At 33.6% G+C, this 17,629-nt stretch overlaps 1 protein-coding gene across 1 annotated transcript; it reads left to right on the forward strand.

The window, feature by feature from the left end:
* Window positions 1-197: 197 nt before the first annotated feature.
* On the forward strand, window positions 198-13,539 carry LOC143235998 (astacin-like metalloprotease toxin 1). The gene is made up of 10 exons (XM_076474154.1): window positions 198-278; window positions 602-643; window positions 2,117-2,157; window positions 5,180-5,255; window positions 6,207-6,324; window positions 7,125-7,300; window positions 10,045-10,272; window positions 11,417-11,551; window positions 12,506-12,765; window positions 13,356-13,539. The coding sequence occupies exons 1-10, from the start codon at window positions 221-223 to the stop codon at window positions 13,440-13,442; spliced, it is 1,221 nt and encodes a 406-aa protein (XP_076330269.1). The 5' UTR covers window positions 198-220; the 3' UTR covers window positions 13,443-13,539.
* Window positions 13,540-17,629: the final 4,090 nt, after the last annotated feature.

Below are 17,629 nucleotides of genomic sequence, written 5' to 3' on the forward strand. Positions count from 1 at the left end.
TCTTGAAGCACTGGGATAGCTGTTTATAATCAAACAGGATACACAAAGTAATGAAAAAGTGAATTTCTGACGTGTTGATAGGAATTCATGATACATAGTGATAAAGCATTTCCCACTGGACTAGACATATGGAAGATAGAACCTTAAGATAAATAGATTTGCACATTTTTCAACACCTAATATAAATTAAAATTTTCAGCTAACAATACGACTTCTGAACATGTTTAGGTTTTTGACACTGCTGATTATCACTGGGGCCAGGGCCTCTCCAATAATCAGTAAGTATAATATATACAAATAAGATATTTTAAAATTTGGTGAGTTCAGTCATTTTGGTTTGCTTAGTTTTCTTTTATATATGATAATCTAAGATTTTAAATAAAAATTATTTAATATAGTAAATACTGGCGAACAAATGTATTTTCGTCAAGCAGTTTGCTTTTCGTATGCCTAATTTTAAAGATTTGTGTAAGGAAAGGAAATAATACATTGACATTATTTAATGAAGCTATATCAAAACGAAAAGTGCTCTTAAAACCATAATTTTATGTTCAGCAACATCCAGAAGTTATCTTGAAATATTTAGGATTTTTTCCCTTAGAATCACTGAGGAGTCTTGGAGATAGCCCACTGTACCATGAAGGTAAACACAATCTTTTGATAATTCTAGCAATTAATTTATAACGATAAGTTAAAAAAAAAACAAATTTCAATTATAATACTCCGGTTTAAGATGTGTATAATTAATGTTATTATGTTTTGAACATATTAAATACTCTAGTGAAATATTTAAATCGAGAGATAGTGGTCAATGTAATTTTAATAATTATAGAAAGAATGGTGTTATTAACAACTTATAACTTATCATTCTATAGCCAGTAAAAGCAAAATCATAAACACGTAATAAACAGGTTGGGGATACATGAGGTAGGTTTTAAATTCATGTATTTTTCTTTTATCAATAAAAATACGTTCTGTGTCACCACTAAATACTTTTTTAAAACTATATGCTTTTCTAGTTGTAATCACAAACTCAGGAAAGGTTTCAAGATATTGGAATGGTACTCTGGTTTGTGATGCTTGCGTTATTTATGAATTGTTGCCAACATTCTTATAGTTAACCTCATTTATTCTTATTCTGAGCATAATCGGCTGAAACGGGAGAAAGAGAGCAACAGGTCCTGGCCTATCTACTTGTAAGAAGGGGGCCCACCCACCATTTAACAGCAAGAAAATTGATAATAAAACTTTCAAGAATGTGTTCTTGAAAACTGTTGTAAATCCACGTATTTACATTTTTCCAATGACTGTTGATTATTTATCTCTGCAGAGGCGAAAACTATGTTAGTTTCTTCAATACACATACAAATTCCACCAGAAGGCTAAATATCGATAAACGAGGCTCAGGTTTCGATTTTTAAAATTATTTCGTTCAAAGTAAGTGTTAATAAACTTAAATCATAAGAAAGTTTAAAATTCAACATTTAGATTATATTTTATTCTGAAGAAATGCATGAGAATACATCGTATATAATGCTTCAAAAACTAATGTTATGAAGCCATTTATTCTTCTTTCTCTTCGAACATTTGAAAATTAGTTCATATTTTTGCAGGAATAACAATTATCATGTTTGACTCGCTTAGAAATTTTTAGTTAATTCCGTATATAAATATACATATTTTACAAATTTAATAATTATTAGTTTGAAATTTTAATTAGTTCTTTGAAATTTGGCATTGTAACAATATGTGTCCTTGACGTTCGTTTTGTTGTTAACTTCAGCGTTGGCAAAATTGGGAGCCACACAGTGGCTCAGTTGAACATCTATAGGCTTAGGGCACTAAACGTCTATTTTCGGTACTACGAAAAATATGTTAAATATGACTTGTTATAAAATACTGAAAAGTTATTACGTTTGTATATATATACATTTCTAATTTTAATTTCATTTGTTTTCCTGGAATAATAATTAAAGTATCTATTTATTTTTTACCTGATAATTGTATGAGTTTTTATGGTTTGTCTTACCGTATTGTTTTTCATGCAACGACGAAAACATTCAAGTAAACGCAACGGTGAAAGCTGTAGGGTAAATATTGTTTATTTATATTTTAGATCTATTCGAAGGTGACATTGCAGGTGTGAATCCCTATGTTGTAAGTGATATCGAAATTCTTTCCTTCGTGATTAACATACTCTCTCAACAATTTCACTTTACACCTTCTAGTATTAACGTTTCTTTATATTATACGATATTCGTCGTTTAATAAACATGCAAGAGCGTGGAACTAGCTAATATTTGGAGTGATTGTTGAAATAAAAACTAAACGGCTTCGCCTCTGCTTTTCAGCTATTTGACTTAAATTATTCAGCATGATTTCAGGAACATGTAGAAATTACAGAGAGTAGGAAACAAGCTATATTAGTTTATAAATTCTCGATTAAGCATTAGGGATGGCATTTGACCCTTTAAACCATATCAACGAGGCATGAAACACGCTTTTAAATGTGTCTTGAAGTTCAAGTATTACAGAGCAAAAACATTAGAACAAGTACTATACACCATGTCGTTTTCCTACATATTTATTTGTCTGTCTGTCAAATATTATATCAAACTGTTTACTTGTTTATCTGCCTTTATAGCTATGCACGGGTAAGTGTCTGTCTCTTCCTTCGATCATCCATCTAACCTACTATTCAATGTTTCTGAACATTAGAATAATCTAGGAAACCTTTATCTTATTGGAAGTATAGCTTATAATCTAACCAAAAACATCTTAAGTGTGGAAAAAGGTGCGGCCAAAACAAAAAATAAAACACAAAAAAAACGGAGGGATGGATTAAGCGTGAGACTTAAAGGAATGAAATCACAATAGGTGGCCAAACTGGCAGCTACATTTATAGCAATGATAAGAAATTTATGTTTTTAACTTGTGGCACGATGGAAAGTAAACAAAAATAAATACCCTGGCTAACTAATAAATGTATATTTAGAGTAAAATTCCTGTTTCTGTTGTATTGTAGCAAAGCCACATCGGGCTATCTGCTGAGTCCATCGAGGGAAATCGAACCTCTTGTAAATTTCTACCACTGCTATAGGTGTAGCTACCAGTTTGGTCGCCACTTTTTATTTCATTCCTTTAAGTCGCACATTCAATCTTTTCTCGGCCACACCTTTTTCACACCTAAGATGTTTTTGAGTAGATATCATGACTTTTTAATGGTGTTTTCAAGCCCTTTTCAATTACCAATAAAGTAATGTAAAGTAATTTGGGTATTTGAATAATGTTAGAGCTCGTGTCTAAATCGTTATTTCACATTAGGTCGCTATGCTTCAAATTTTTCTTCAATTTTACTTTTGATAACATATATATGTAGTCATAAAATACTTGGTCTAAAGTATAATATAAAATACTGAGGTAGGCACAAACTCTAACATTATTCAAATACCTAAATTTTTTAGGTTATTTATTGGTGATTGAAAAGACGTAAAATGACTATTAATGTTTTATACACATCACTGTTATAAGAGGTTTAACTGTATTTCTTTGATTTGCTAGCCCATGCTTTGCTTCTGAGCCTTCTGTAGGCAAAACTGAAGTCCACAGCAGATGGTGCGGCCAATCACAGAAAACAATAGATTTCTACATCACAGATCTTACTTTCAATTTTACCTTGGGTGAAACTGGAAAAAAAACTGTAACGTATTATGTAATCATGATTCTTTTTGTTAATGTACTCCAACAAATCATAGCAAGTAAGAGAGTGACACTCGATAATAGCGAACAATAGTTTGAGGATCGCAAACCTATTATTCGAAACAAATTTGTGCTTTATAGAAGCAACCAGGTTCTTTAAAATACATGGTGGTCGTGTTTCTTTCTGAAACAGTGTTAATCACTTCCTTTAATAGTAACGTCATGAAAACTAGATCAACAGTTTCTTGTCATCGCCCTCATGCAACTAGTATAGACTAATCAAACATCATTATTTACAGTAATCACGCTTAAACGCTCTTTAAATACGATAATTTCATACAACGTAACGTAACGCAAACTCTACGTAAAAGATGGCAAACAATAATAAATAATAACGATTCACCCACATGATTATTTTGGAAACTTGAGCTAACAACTGCTAATATTGTTTGCTAGGCCTAATCAATACTTATGCATCTGCATGTCATTCCACCTCATAGTTTTGCCTCTTAATCAGCCGTCTTTAACACGAATGACAATAAGGTACAAATTATCCATCTTCACTTTTAGATGAAGCTGCAATAAGATTGTTAGACCGATAGCTCACTCAACGTTTTGCACAGACATGCACAAAAATTTTGGTGAAAATTGACGGTTTTTGTTGAATAACTTTGCACATGTGGGTTATATTAGACCATATTTGACACTTAATTCCAGGTTCTATACATCTATCAATGCACCACATTTGAATAAAAATCCATAAAAGCTTAGTATGTGTTTCTATCAAGTACATTTCCGTACTTTCAGTGCAAAGAAAAGAGAAAAAAATTCAATCAAAATGGGAGATTTTGAATCTCGTAATGGATTGCCTTGAAATGTGATATGTGAAGTAAGGGTCCAGTAGAGCATATCCGCTCTACTATATGAGATAGTTTATATCACCGAAGTGCGAACTACATAAAATGGAAAATTTCTAAACTGTCACTTCTATTAATAACACACAGATTGCTCTGCAGGTCGTTTTGGCCGCAAAACACACTACCACGTGTCTTGTGTGAGTCACTTTATTACTGACTCTTTACTGAACGTTTCGGTTTTGTTTCACTGCTGAAGATAAGTTTCCTATAGCATGGATATTATAACTAAATACAATTTCACGATATTAAAGATAATTTTGTCCTGTTAACTAAAAGATGGACATTGTGTTACCATGTTTAATACTATGTTAAATACACTGCGATTTTCTTAATATTACAATGATAGGATCTGATATGGAAATCTTGCTTTGTGCTGTAGATGAATTTGAAATTGTCCTGCTGATACTGAATGTACTACGTTTATCAAATTGTGTTAGTTGTATGTTTCATTAGTTTGTGCTTTCATGGACTGATACATAAAAATTCATTGGTTAACATATCGTAGGTATGGTTATGAAGACATATTTTATTTGTATATCATATATTTATTTATCTCATAACAGGATCGTAATGCCATCGTTGATCCTACTTTACTGTGGCCTGGTGGAATTGTCTATTATGAATTAGCGCCCTCAGTTGGTGAGTTATGGTACCCGAGTCAATTGAGTAATGGAAATGCTTGTTTTATCTCTCTCCCATTTTTACAAAAATAAGTCATGAACGTAATTCATTGTTTATCCAATATCTACAAAGGACCAGATAAAAATAGATAAATAACACAAATTTGTACCTAATTTTAAAATACACGTAACACAGTAGTTAAACGAAACTTAACGTTTGTGTTATACGATTATACAGAAACAAGAGGACCAAAAACTATTCGAGACCAAAACTATTGTCCATGTTTCATCCGAAGGATCTTCATATCTATGAAAGTTTCGCTACAGAGCTCTTTATATTTAACTTTTTAATGTTAATGATTTTCTAATATATCTAAATATATACTATAAAGGATAACTTACATATATGTACGAAACCTATTTTCAAACTTTAATAATCCTAAAACCCTATTATTGTTTTATTTTCTGCGGATTCCCAAACCTTTTTCTTAGAAAACAAAATCCATGTAAATGTAAAGCTATATTTTAAAACTGAATATTTCGATTAAAATAAAATAAAATTAGTTTGTTATTTTATAAATCATATTTTAAAACATTTTAATGAAGTTTTGACGTCATTTGCAGAGCTCTTGGAATACCTTGTCTGCCCCTGTTTGAAAAAATCCGATCTACGATTGCATTAAAATCGTTATTGTAATTAATAAAAGAAACAGTAGTATCATGAGTTAGATAAAGTTTAGATATTCTCTGAAGTTCGTGAATCGCGAATGTATTACGTCGATAATATTTCAAGTGATAATTGGTGTAGAAGCTATTTATCATTTTATTATAGACTCTTTCCGTTGTCCATGTTGTGTATGTTTTATACAAGATGGCATTATATTTTCCTACTCTGTTCTCAGCTGATTCGAAAAGTAATTTAAAGGAATTTTGTAAAAGAATAAGAGAATGAAAAACATCTACTTTTCAGATGACATACGTAATAATATCCTTGATGGTATGAAGGAGTACCATGAGAAAACTTGCATTCAGTTTGTAGAGAGAACCAGAGAAACCAAAGATTTTGTCAGGATTGAATGGTTAAACGGGTAAGTTGATTTTAAAACGTCGTGGTTTCATGGTATAGTACTCTCCGTTACACATACTTTATTTTATAAGGACTGCTGTCGAACTGCTGGTGTATATTAAACAGTGCCATCTATCATCTAAGTGTTCAACTAACATACATTATAATAGAACTGGAAAGTTTTTGCCGTTCTAGCAAAACATTCACCATGAAATGCCAGAGTATGTCTTAAAATGCTTGGCTTTTGTATAGTAATTAAAAACTGATAAACGTTTTCACTGAAATTCTCAACTAAAAACAAAGGTTTGGTTTGAATTTCACACAAAGCTACACGAGGGCTGTATGCGCTAGCTGTCTCTAATTTTGCAGTGTAAGACTAGAGGGAAGGCATCTAGTCATCACTACCTACTGCCGACTCTTTGGCTACTCTTTTACCAACGAATAGTGGGATTACCGTCAAGTTATAATGCCCCCACGGCTGAAAGGGCGAGCATGTTTGGTGTGACGGGGATTCGAACCCGCGACCCCAAGATTACGAGTCGAGTGTCTCATCCACGTGACCATTCCAGGCCTATCAAACACACCGGCTTGGAACATTACTATTACGCACATATAAATACCCTTATAGTACTATAAACGAAAGTAATAGTTTTATTAATCCTTGAATTTATGTGTATGATTGAACATGTGTTTTTTTCAAACTGACCAATTCTAACTGTAGTTTTGATTCGGGATGCTTATGACTGCTGCTGAGCTTGTTTAAAGTACATTTATATATATATATACGTTTTTGTTCTAATCTTCACCTGTGTTTTTTTATAGATGTTGGTCCATGGTTGGCCGACAGGGTGGAATGCAGCAGTTGTCGTTAGGATCAGGTTGTCATTGGAAAGGTTTGGTGGTTCACGAACTGGGACATGCCGTGGGGTTCTGGCACGAGCAAAACAGAGCTGATAGGGATGAATACATTGAAATATTCTGGGATAATATTATGCCAGGTTAGGAGTGTTTGTTTGTTCGTTGAATTTCGCACAAAGGTACACGAGGGCTATCTGCACTAGCCGTCCCTAATTTAGCAGTGTAAGACTAGAAGGAAGGCAGGGATTTACAGTCATATTATAACGCTCCCACAGTTGAAATGGCGAGCATACATGGTGTGACCAGAATTCGTACCTGCGACCCTCAAATTACGAGTCGAGCGCCCTAACCACCTGGCCATGCCGGGCCTGGTTAGGAATGAGATTCTTGTATGGAGAACAACAAAAATCTAAACAAAAAACACTTTACTTTTAGAAAATGATAAAACTTCTTATTGGCTTATTATAAAATATTTATATAATGCCAGAAATATTTACAAAAAGAAAAGATTCACTAAAAATGAGGAATGAAAAAGTATTTCTCGTCTGTTTTCTCAAATGTATTAGGAATTAAAGTGGTTTAACTGTGTCGTTTATTGATTAAAAATGTGTGTTTAAGGCCTTGTTAACAAGATTCAATATCATATCTTAATATAGAAATTTTAATATAACTGGATTTGCTTTTTTAAATCTTCAAGTAATTTAGTATATCTGTTGATTTAAAATAGTAACAAAATGAACAGGAACGCCACGTGATAGAACCATATCGCTGGTTGAATATACATAAATTTAACTATTACACTGCACAACAATTTTTTTGAAAAGTTTTGCTTCCTGAAAAGGCTTTGCTGATTGTGACAAGTACCTGGTGGGTACTCACAAATATAGTTTTGGTTTTGCTTCATCATGTAGGAACTCTGAGAAATAGGCAGTTAACTGTTTACCGGCAATAACGTTTTTTAATTGCGTTTATCTTTCTAATACGTTATTAAGTTCAACATAATTAAGAGTGTTTTGCTCCTGATTTTCGTTTGTATTCAATGTCCGGTGCATCACGTTACAGTGTCCAACAGTAGTCAACAAACATTGACGGATTCCAGTTGCCCTGATATCGTTTTCCATTGTAGCAATGTCCTAGTGAAACCTTTCACCGTGTTCGTCACTGGCAGCACCGATATTTTCGGGGAAAAAGTCCAAGTGTGAGTAGAGGAAATTAATCTTGAGTGACATGTTGCACTTCATTGTTTTGTATGCTTTGAGAAGTTTGTCTACCAGCTGAATGTAATGTGGGCTCTGTAATTACCAAGGAAATTGTCAACAACGTCTTTGAACGCTTTCCAGGCAAAATTTTCCGGCCCAACTAACAGATTTTCGAATCGCTTGTCACTCATAACATGTCTAATCTGAGGGCCAACAAAAATGCCCTCTTTGATCTTGGCCTCAGTTATTCTTGGGAACATCTGTCTTAAATAATGAAAACCTTCGCCTTCTTTGTTCATTGCTTTCACGAAATTCTTCATAAGTCCCAATTTTATGTGAAGAGGAGGCAAAAAAAATCTTTGTTGGGTCGACAAGCAGTTCATGTGCCACATTTTTCTGTCCTGGAACTAACTTTTTACGGAGTGGCCAGCTCTGTCTAGAATAGTGCGACTCTTTGGCACGACTGTCCCATTCAGAGAGGAAACAATAGTACTTTGTATAGCCGAGCTGCAGTCCCAGTAACAGAGCAACGACTTTCAGATCTCCATAGATATTCCAGTTGTACTTGTTGTACTTAATGTGCTTTAGCAACATTTCCATGTTCTCGTAGGTTACTTTCATTTGTGCTGCATAGCCAACAGGTATTGAAGGGTGAACGTTGACAATGTGTAACAGAACAGCTTTGAGGCTTAACATTGATGAATCAATAAAGAGACGCCACTCTTGCGGGTCATGGTCACAACCCAAAGCAGAAAACAATCCTTCGATGCCATCACAGAAACAGAGACTGTCAACTTGTGCAAAGAATTTGGTTATAGCAACTTGGCGGCTTTGTTGTGCAGTGTACTCGTACAAAAACGAAACAACCAGAGATGATTAGAGCTCAGCTGAGATAAAAATCCAACCGAAGCCACATGATCTTTTTCATGATGCGTTAACCGTCTTTAACAAATTAAGAACTAAATTCCACATGTTCTGTACTTTAGAACATTGGAAATACAAATGAGGAGTAGTTTCTCAAACAACTACACAGAATTGTGGAACATATGTATATCTAAAATGTTACCTTTTGAACTGTTTTTGACTCTAGAAAATTTAAACAATTGGATTATTATAGTTTTTATTAACATTATTTAAGATATTTAATAAACTACCAGATTTCTTATAAAGACAGTAGGTGTAATTGTGGTTAGGAATGGCTAATATTTCAACACATCATTGTTGAAAGTGCTGAGAAATTTCTACATCATTATATTAGATTTTCTTTAGAGATTGTTTGTTATACACTCAGATCGCGGGTAGGCCATGAATTTCGGAGCTTCTCCGAATCCACAGAATACAATATATTCTTTGCATTTTAAGCCATAGGTGCTTTATAAGATTGACAGAAATCCCTCAGCAAGAATGGTGAATGGTATGGTACAGCTGACTGTCTGTATCTTCTCTGGTCATTAGTTCTAAAGCTGAAGTAGTTTTACCATAAATACAAAACAAAAACAAAATATTTCACACAGTCACAAACTTCATGGTTTTTTTAACATTACAAACCATATGAAGATTGAGAGGGGTTTGTAGTGTTAACAAAAAAAGCTTTTTGTATTTTTCCTCTTTCTATCTTCCTTTGTGTTGTCTAATTTGATATGCTGTTGTTAACATATGAAATTTTCAAAACAATCTGAAATTAGGGTTGGAATATGCTTTTGACAAGCTTCAATCGTGGGAGAACAATTATCTGAAGGAAGGCTTTGATTATAAGTCTGTAATGTTGTATGGAGAGACAGCCTTTTCAAAAGATGGTGTTTCACATACTGTGAAACCCAAGAAAGCGGGTGTAGTTATTGGACCAGTGTGGAGAAAGCCTGGATTTAGTGCCAGCGACGTAAAGAGAGTAAACAGACTATACGAGTGCTTTGGTAAGTAACTTCTTATGTTAATTGTAGGTATATTCATTTTCTTAGATTATTTTTTATTTACAATGATCCCAACAAAAATATACCTTTAAAAACATGAAAAAAATCACAATAAATTGATATTATACATCGTTAAAAAAGGTTTGAAATATAAAGAAAGCGTTTCGGTGATTTTTTTTCCGCTTTGCTTCTTCTTTGTGGGAAGGCCCAGCATGGCCAAGCGTGTTAAGGCGTGCGACTCGTAATCTAAGGGTCGCGGGTTTGCATCCCCGTCGCGCCAAACATGCTCGCCCTTTCAGCCGTGGGGGCGTTATAATGTGACGGTCAATCCCACTATTCGTTGGTAAAAGAGTATCCCAAGAGTTGGCGGTGGGTGGTGATGACTAGCTGCCTTCCCTCTAGTCTTACACTACTAAATTAGGGACGGCTAGCACGGATAGCCCTCGAGTAGCTTTGTGCAAAATTCAAAAAACAAACAAACAATTCTTTGTGGGTATTTGGATGTGTTTAATTTTTTAAATAGCCAGGAGAGTCAGGTGCACAAGACCTCTTCCTCCAGTATTTCTTTCCGCTAGTTTGTTTGTTTTGTTTTTTGAATTTTTTGAAGCTACACTAGGGCTATCTGTGCTAGCTGTCCCTAATTTAGCAGGTAAGACTAGAGGGAAGGAAGCCAGTCATCATCACCCACCGCCAACTCTTGGGCTACTCTTTTACTAACGAGTAGTGGGATTGACCGTAATATTATAACGCACCCACGGCTGTAAAGGCGAGCATGTTTAGTGTGACAGAGATTCGAACCCGCGACCCTCAGATTACGAGTCGAACGCCTTAACTCACCTGGCCATGCCGGGTCAACTTTCCGCTGGTTTTATTTATTTACTGAAAATAACATGACAAAAAATATAAGGGGGCGCCTCTATAGGCTGACTCGTACTTTGTGCCCGTGTTTACTCGTTCTGTTTCTTTACTTAATTTTATCCAACTAATTATTTGCAAATATTTAGATTGGTGAAATAATGAGTTTATCTTAGTCGTCTCGGTCCATAATCTTTGTTGTTAGGTATTATTCTCTTATTCCGGATTTCTATTGTGTAATAATTCAAGATTAAGCCACCTGTCGACGAAACTAATCATACCGAAACTACAGGTGAAGTCCGTCCACCTCCACCAGAAGTTCCAGACTATGTCTGTGACTTTGAGGATGATGATTGCAAAATTAAAAATCAAGAAAACATGCGTGGAAAATTTGTAAGGAAATACGAAACAATCGGAAAAAGAACAGGTGAGTTTTTACGTCGTGTATAACAGTTTAAAGTTGTTTTTTGTTGTCTTTCAAAATTTGTAGTGCATACTGGAGGGAGTATCACGTTTTGATAAAAGCTGAGAAAGAAGGACTTTTACATTCCAAATAAATATAGAAGAATATACTGTTATTTAAATCAATGTTCCTTCTTTATGGCTTTTTCAGGGTTAACGTACAAATAAAAACAGTTATGTATATTAACCCTGAAGAAGCCGTAAAGACAAAACGTTGGTTTAAATAAATAATATTTTATATTTATCTTGAGTGTAAAGAACGTTTCTCTTAATTTTTATCAAACTATTTAAATTTGTGTAAACATGCGTAAGTTCTATGTTTCTTAACTTTACACGACATTCTTATGTACTCGAAACAAATTAACAAATAAATATCTCAAGTTTCCGTGTATTATGTTTCACGTCAAGTGGTTTACATTGGATAAATCTCTTAGTTTAAACCAGTCGGAAGAATGTAATAATATGACAACCACACTGTGTTTGTTATATTCAGTGCCGACGAGGCCTTTCGCGAAATACCAGGGCCCATTAAACCGGCTGGTATCCAACAGATACAGTGGTGGTTGGGACTTGAATGATCTATTATTTGAACAACGACAGTTACGGGGTGAACTAGATATAACATTTATCAATTTTATTTAAGTCATTACACACCAAGAATTAGGCTTGCCATGACTCATTGACCGAATCACAGTTAATTACACACCAAGAATTAGGCGTGCCATGACTCATTGACCGAATCATAGTTAATTACACACCAAGAATTAGGCGTGCCATGACTCATTGACCGAATCATAGTTAAAACAATTAAAGATTGGGTCTCAGATACAATATGATAACTAATCTATTTTCAGCTAAAGAGTTTTCATCGTGCTTGTATTGCTGTGATTTTCATCCCATTTTTCTTTTACCATTTTAGGCTACGTCATGAAATTAGTCGAACTAAATGCCGATGAAGGTTATATATCCGGACGATTGATGACACCAATGCTTGATCTCTATGGGCGCGGAAAAGCTTGTTTTACCGTAGATATTTACGTTGATGGACCACCTGAAGCAGCAGGACTTGATATAGATCGTCAGGACAGTAAGACAGTACAAATATATTTGACAAAGGAAAGTAGTGATGGCTGGAAAACCCTTAAGTTTGACCTCGACACCTCTGCTAGAAAGATTAGAGTAAGTTTTGTAACAATATTTGTTATTTTTTACCTCACAATAACAGGAGAGTAACACTTAATTTTTTTATACTGTTTGTTTTTAAAAATTGTACAACAGGTAGGTTAGGCCTAACAGAGAAATGCGAATTAAGCTTATAAATCGTTTTTAATACTGTTTATTTTCATAGTTTATAAGGCTGGTAAGTTTGACCTATATACATCTCACAGAGACGCACTATTGAGATTTTAATCTTTTTAAATAGTATTGGTTTTAAAGACAGTAGAATCCATAAGTTTAGATCGTACACTTAACTTACACAAGCACGAGAAAATTAAACTTTCTTGGTAAGAACATATGTAGTAATTTAACAGTTACTATGAGAAAGGAAGAAAATCACATATATGAACAAACTGTTTAATCCAGCACATCGTATAGTTTCGATATGTTTAATAGAATGAATGTTTCAACAGTAGTGATTTTAACTTTCTCTTGATGAAATCTTCGAACCTCACGCTTTATTTGGGTTTAACGTGTCTGAACTTAAATATTCAAAAATATATTGTGTTAGACCTTTTATGGATTTACATATTTTATTTTTATGATTTTAGTTTTTTATTACTGGAAGAACAGATGAGTACTACGGTAAAGGAACAGTGGCTGTGGACAATATACGCTTTTCTCGAAATCCATGTTGAAATATGAAGTATGTATAACAACTAGCCAGATTACATAAGACTTTCTGTACAAAACTGGTTATTTCGAAAATTCTGAATAAATGCACACATGTCTTAATTTTTTTTTGTTTGGCAGCTTTTTTTATTTTTTTCTCGTTCGATAAATGAACACAACATTGTAGGGATTGTTTTTGAATTTCGCGCAAAACTACACGAGGGCTATCTGGGCTAGCAATCTCTAATTTAACAGTGTAAGACTAGAGGGAAAGCAACTAGTCATCGACCCCCATCGCCAACTCTTGGGCTAATCTTTTACCAACGAATAATAGAATTGACTGTGGAATTATAACGCCCCTACGGCTGAAAGGGCAAACATGTTTGTGTGATTTGAGCCCGCAACCCTCAGATTTCGATCCGAGCGCCCCAACCACCTGGCCATGGCGGGCCTTAAAATAACGAATCAGTTGTATTTTGATAGGTTGGATAGTCAAAATAAAGCTGATCAAATATCTAGCACAATTGCCTCAGGATATAGGTAAAATGATATTATTTTTATTTATTTGTTCAAATATCGAATTCAGATATATCATTCTTGGAAGAGAAAGGCAAAGTTGCGGTAAAATACAAATGTTTAAGTGTTGAAATTTGGATAAAAATACTAGCATCGAAAACGGCCCGGCATGGCCAAGCGTGTTAAGGCGTGCAACTCGTAGTCTGCGGGTCGCGGGTTCGCATCCCCGTCGCGCCAAACATGCTTGCCCTTTCAGCGGTGGGGGCGTTATAATGTTGCAGTCAATCCTACTATTCGTTGGTAAAAGAGTAGCCCAAGAGTTGGCGATGGGTGGTGATGACTAGTTACCATCCCTGCAGTTTTACACTGCTAAATTAGGGACGGCTAGCACAGATAGCTCTCGTGTAGCTGTACGCGAAATTCAAAACCAAACAAACAAATCAATATAACAAGTACTTATCAAAATCACATCGAAAAAGCCAAAATAAAGTGCATTTGTTTTGAAGGAAGTTCTGAGAAAGACATTAAGGTAATTTCAAAACTTCTAATAAAATTACTAAGGTTGAAAGAAACAGTTTTTTAAAGTAAAATAGAATTATGTATTTTTTGCAGATTATCTTCTTACAAATCTGAAGTAAAATTTAAACCTCGCGATGTAGATAGGTTGGCAATATTTTAATAAAAACATCAAGCCTTTAGAAATATATAGGAACAATCAATATAAAAAAACTGACAATATTTTTAGGAAGAAGAGATTCAAGGCCTCCCCGCTAGTACAGCCGTATGTCTACGAATTTATAATGCTAAAATTAAGGTTCGATTCTAGTCCCTGGGCTCAGCAGAGAGCGCGCTGTGGCTTTGCTATAAAAAAACACACACAGAGATTCAAAGTTTCTAATAAAACAAATGCTTTTGTCAATATATTTTAAATTTTTAAAATGTGAGAACACCAATTGGATTATAAATTTATTTTTATTTTTTTTGCAAAATTATATACTTATTATACGGGTGTTTGCTGCAGAGGATAGATATAATTCAAGATGATCAAAGTTTTGACAAGATTCTCAAGGTATGAAATTTGGATTTCCAATGCATAATCTTTGAAATTTTAAGAGAAATTAATACAACATAGTTCTCAAAACTCGTTACTAAATTTACCTTTATGGTAATATAAAATCACATTCTAAACAGGTAAAAATTACACGAAAGACGCCGAGACTAAACCTTCAAATTTTAATTGAAATTATTCATTTTTCGAGAAATTGTTTCTTACTTTACCTTTTTTTATAAAGAAAATCGAATTAAAAGAAGATTACAATTACTGTGAAAAACAAGAAGTTTTAACAATAAAGAATATAGTTGAAGTGATGGAATTATCAATAATATGAAGATGATTTAACGTATTTGACAGTAAACATACAAATTTAAAAGTATTCAAATGTCATCAAGGGATACAAGTAAAATAAGGATTTTTTTTCCAGTTACCTCTGATTTATTTCCTCTTTCTGGTGAAATAGTAACAAATATAAAATATATCAAAATTTTCACCCAGTATACTTTTAGAAAGATTTTGTACTGTTCGCTCCAGAATGCTAGAACAAAGTTACAAAAAAATTCGGATTGATGAACTAAAGGAATAGCTAAGTTAATAGCTCCTAATAAAAATTCCTGGGTTACTCTTGTTTAGCTGGATAGTTGGATACGAAAATTATTTTTATAGCGTATCCACAGTTCAAACTTGCTGAGCGCATATTTTAGACAAAGGATCACGAACCATGAACCTTCCGATTTACAGGATTTAGGTTAACCGATAAAGTATGTCTGGACCTTTTATGAAACATAACTCTTTCAAAAGGTTTATTCGAGCTCAGCTTTGTTGCTAAAGAAAGTAAGATTTAAAGATCACATTGTTTTGCACAAATTCACAAAGCTTACTTAACCGTAGAATTATAAGTACAATTACGAATTTTCAAAAACCTTTTCTAAGTTAATCATCACCGCCAACGCTTGGGCTATTCTTTTACCAACGAATAGTGGGGTTGACCGTCACATTATAACGCCCCAACGGCTAAAATGGCGAGCATGTTTGGTGCGACGAGGATTTGAACCCGCAACCCTCAGATTATGAGTCGAACGCCTTAACCCGCCTGGCCATATGGAACTGGTATCCCTCGATGAGTCACTAGTATGTTTACAGACTTACAATATTAAAATCCAAAGTTCGATTCTATGCAGTTGACATAGAAGATAGCTCATTGTGACTTTATAATAAGACAAATAAAACTGTCATCAATCTGAGTTGTAATAAGGATTTTTAAAAAAGTACTTCGTTAGTATAAAATGTAAATTTAGTGACATATGTAATCATTTCTACAATTAATCATGTTTACAGACTAAACGTGGAATGTTTTGCTCAAGTTACTGATCTTGGTGATGCTGCTGTTTACTGAAGAAAAAAACGTTCAGATAATATATAGGCTCAAGACCGATATTGGCTGTGAGATAGCAAATTCTATTTTTATTTGGGTATAGCTTAGTTGTGAATTTTTAGTTACATTAAAACGCTAACTCAATTTCTAGTTAACCACGTTTATTTTGAGTAAATATGTATTATGAAACTGACAACAGCTTCCCTCATAGTTACATACAAATATTGTTAACGCTGCACTAGATTATGTAAATTTATAATCAGATGGGATGTACTCTCGTGACCTTATGGGGTAAATAAATACCATGCCATAAGCTTCATATACTCAGTCACGAGACATTTAGTGAAGATATAGTTAGTTTGAGACTCGATAATTTTATTAATATAGATAGGTGGTTTGGGTATATTGTATTATTATTATTTTAAAAATAGCTTTTTATCATATTTGTTTTCCCTCATTCCATTATTTCAAAAATAATATTGGTATTTATGTTATATTATTCATTAACATAAGAATCAAGTCCTGGCCAGGTACATGTTTAATAAGTGTGTTTTTGGAAAGTACTAAGTTTTTATTACAAGTTCTTACAGTTTAATAAATTGTTTCTTTATTTAACTTTAGCTGTAGTGTCGCGTTTTATATATATATATGAGAAAATGTCGATGGTAAGGAAGAAAATATTACTTTATTTTCTGTAATGTGTATAAAACATTGGTAGTAGTCTCAGAGAAATACAAGTAATGTGTAGAAACTATTTGTTTTTTAAAAGTATGATATTATTTCTAACTCTTTCATAGACACAGTAAAGCTCTGAACTGAGTGTTCTATAATATTCTATGTACGCGAAAGCAAATGACAAAGTGCTTTGCATTTGGCATGGATTATGTTTATAAAGAATATAAAAAATAATAAGGTAACAAAACTCGCTGAATTTTCAACAAAAAATAAATCTATTTCCAAACTTGTATTGGTATTGTTTTCATGAACATATGTTTACTGAACGCTCATAACTATTTAATATTTTGTACGTTATTTTAAATTTCATTAATATACCTCATTGTTTATCTTACGTGTAAATTTCTTAAATAAAGTTTCGAAGGTGTATTTTTATTATATGTTGTTTTTGTATGTCATTATGTATAAATATTCACAAAAAGTTATCTCTGTTCTGCCCATCACCTGGTTTTTATCAGCAAAAGTCTGCAGATACATCTCTGTGCCACTGGGGGGGCATAGTTTTGTTAAATAATGTTACGTCTACGTGAGTC

The sequence above is a fragment of the Tachypleus tridentatus genome, chromosome 13 (assembly GCF_004210375.1).
Source record: "Tachypleus tridentatus isolate NWPU-2018 chromosome 13, ASM421037v1, whole genome shotgun sequence".
Lineage (NCBI taxonomy): Eukaryota > Metazoa > Arthropoda > Merostomata > Xiphosura > Limulidae > Tachypleus > Tachypleus tridentatus.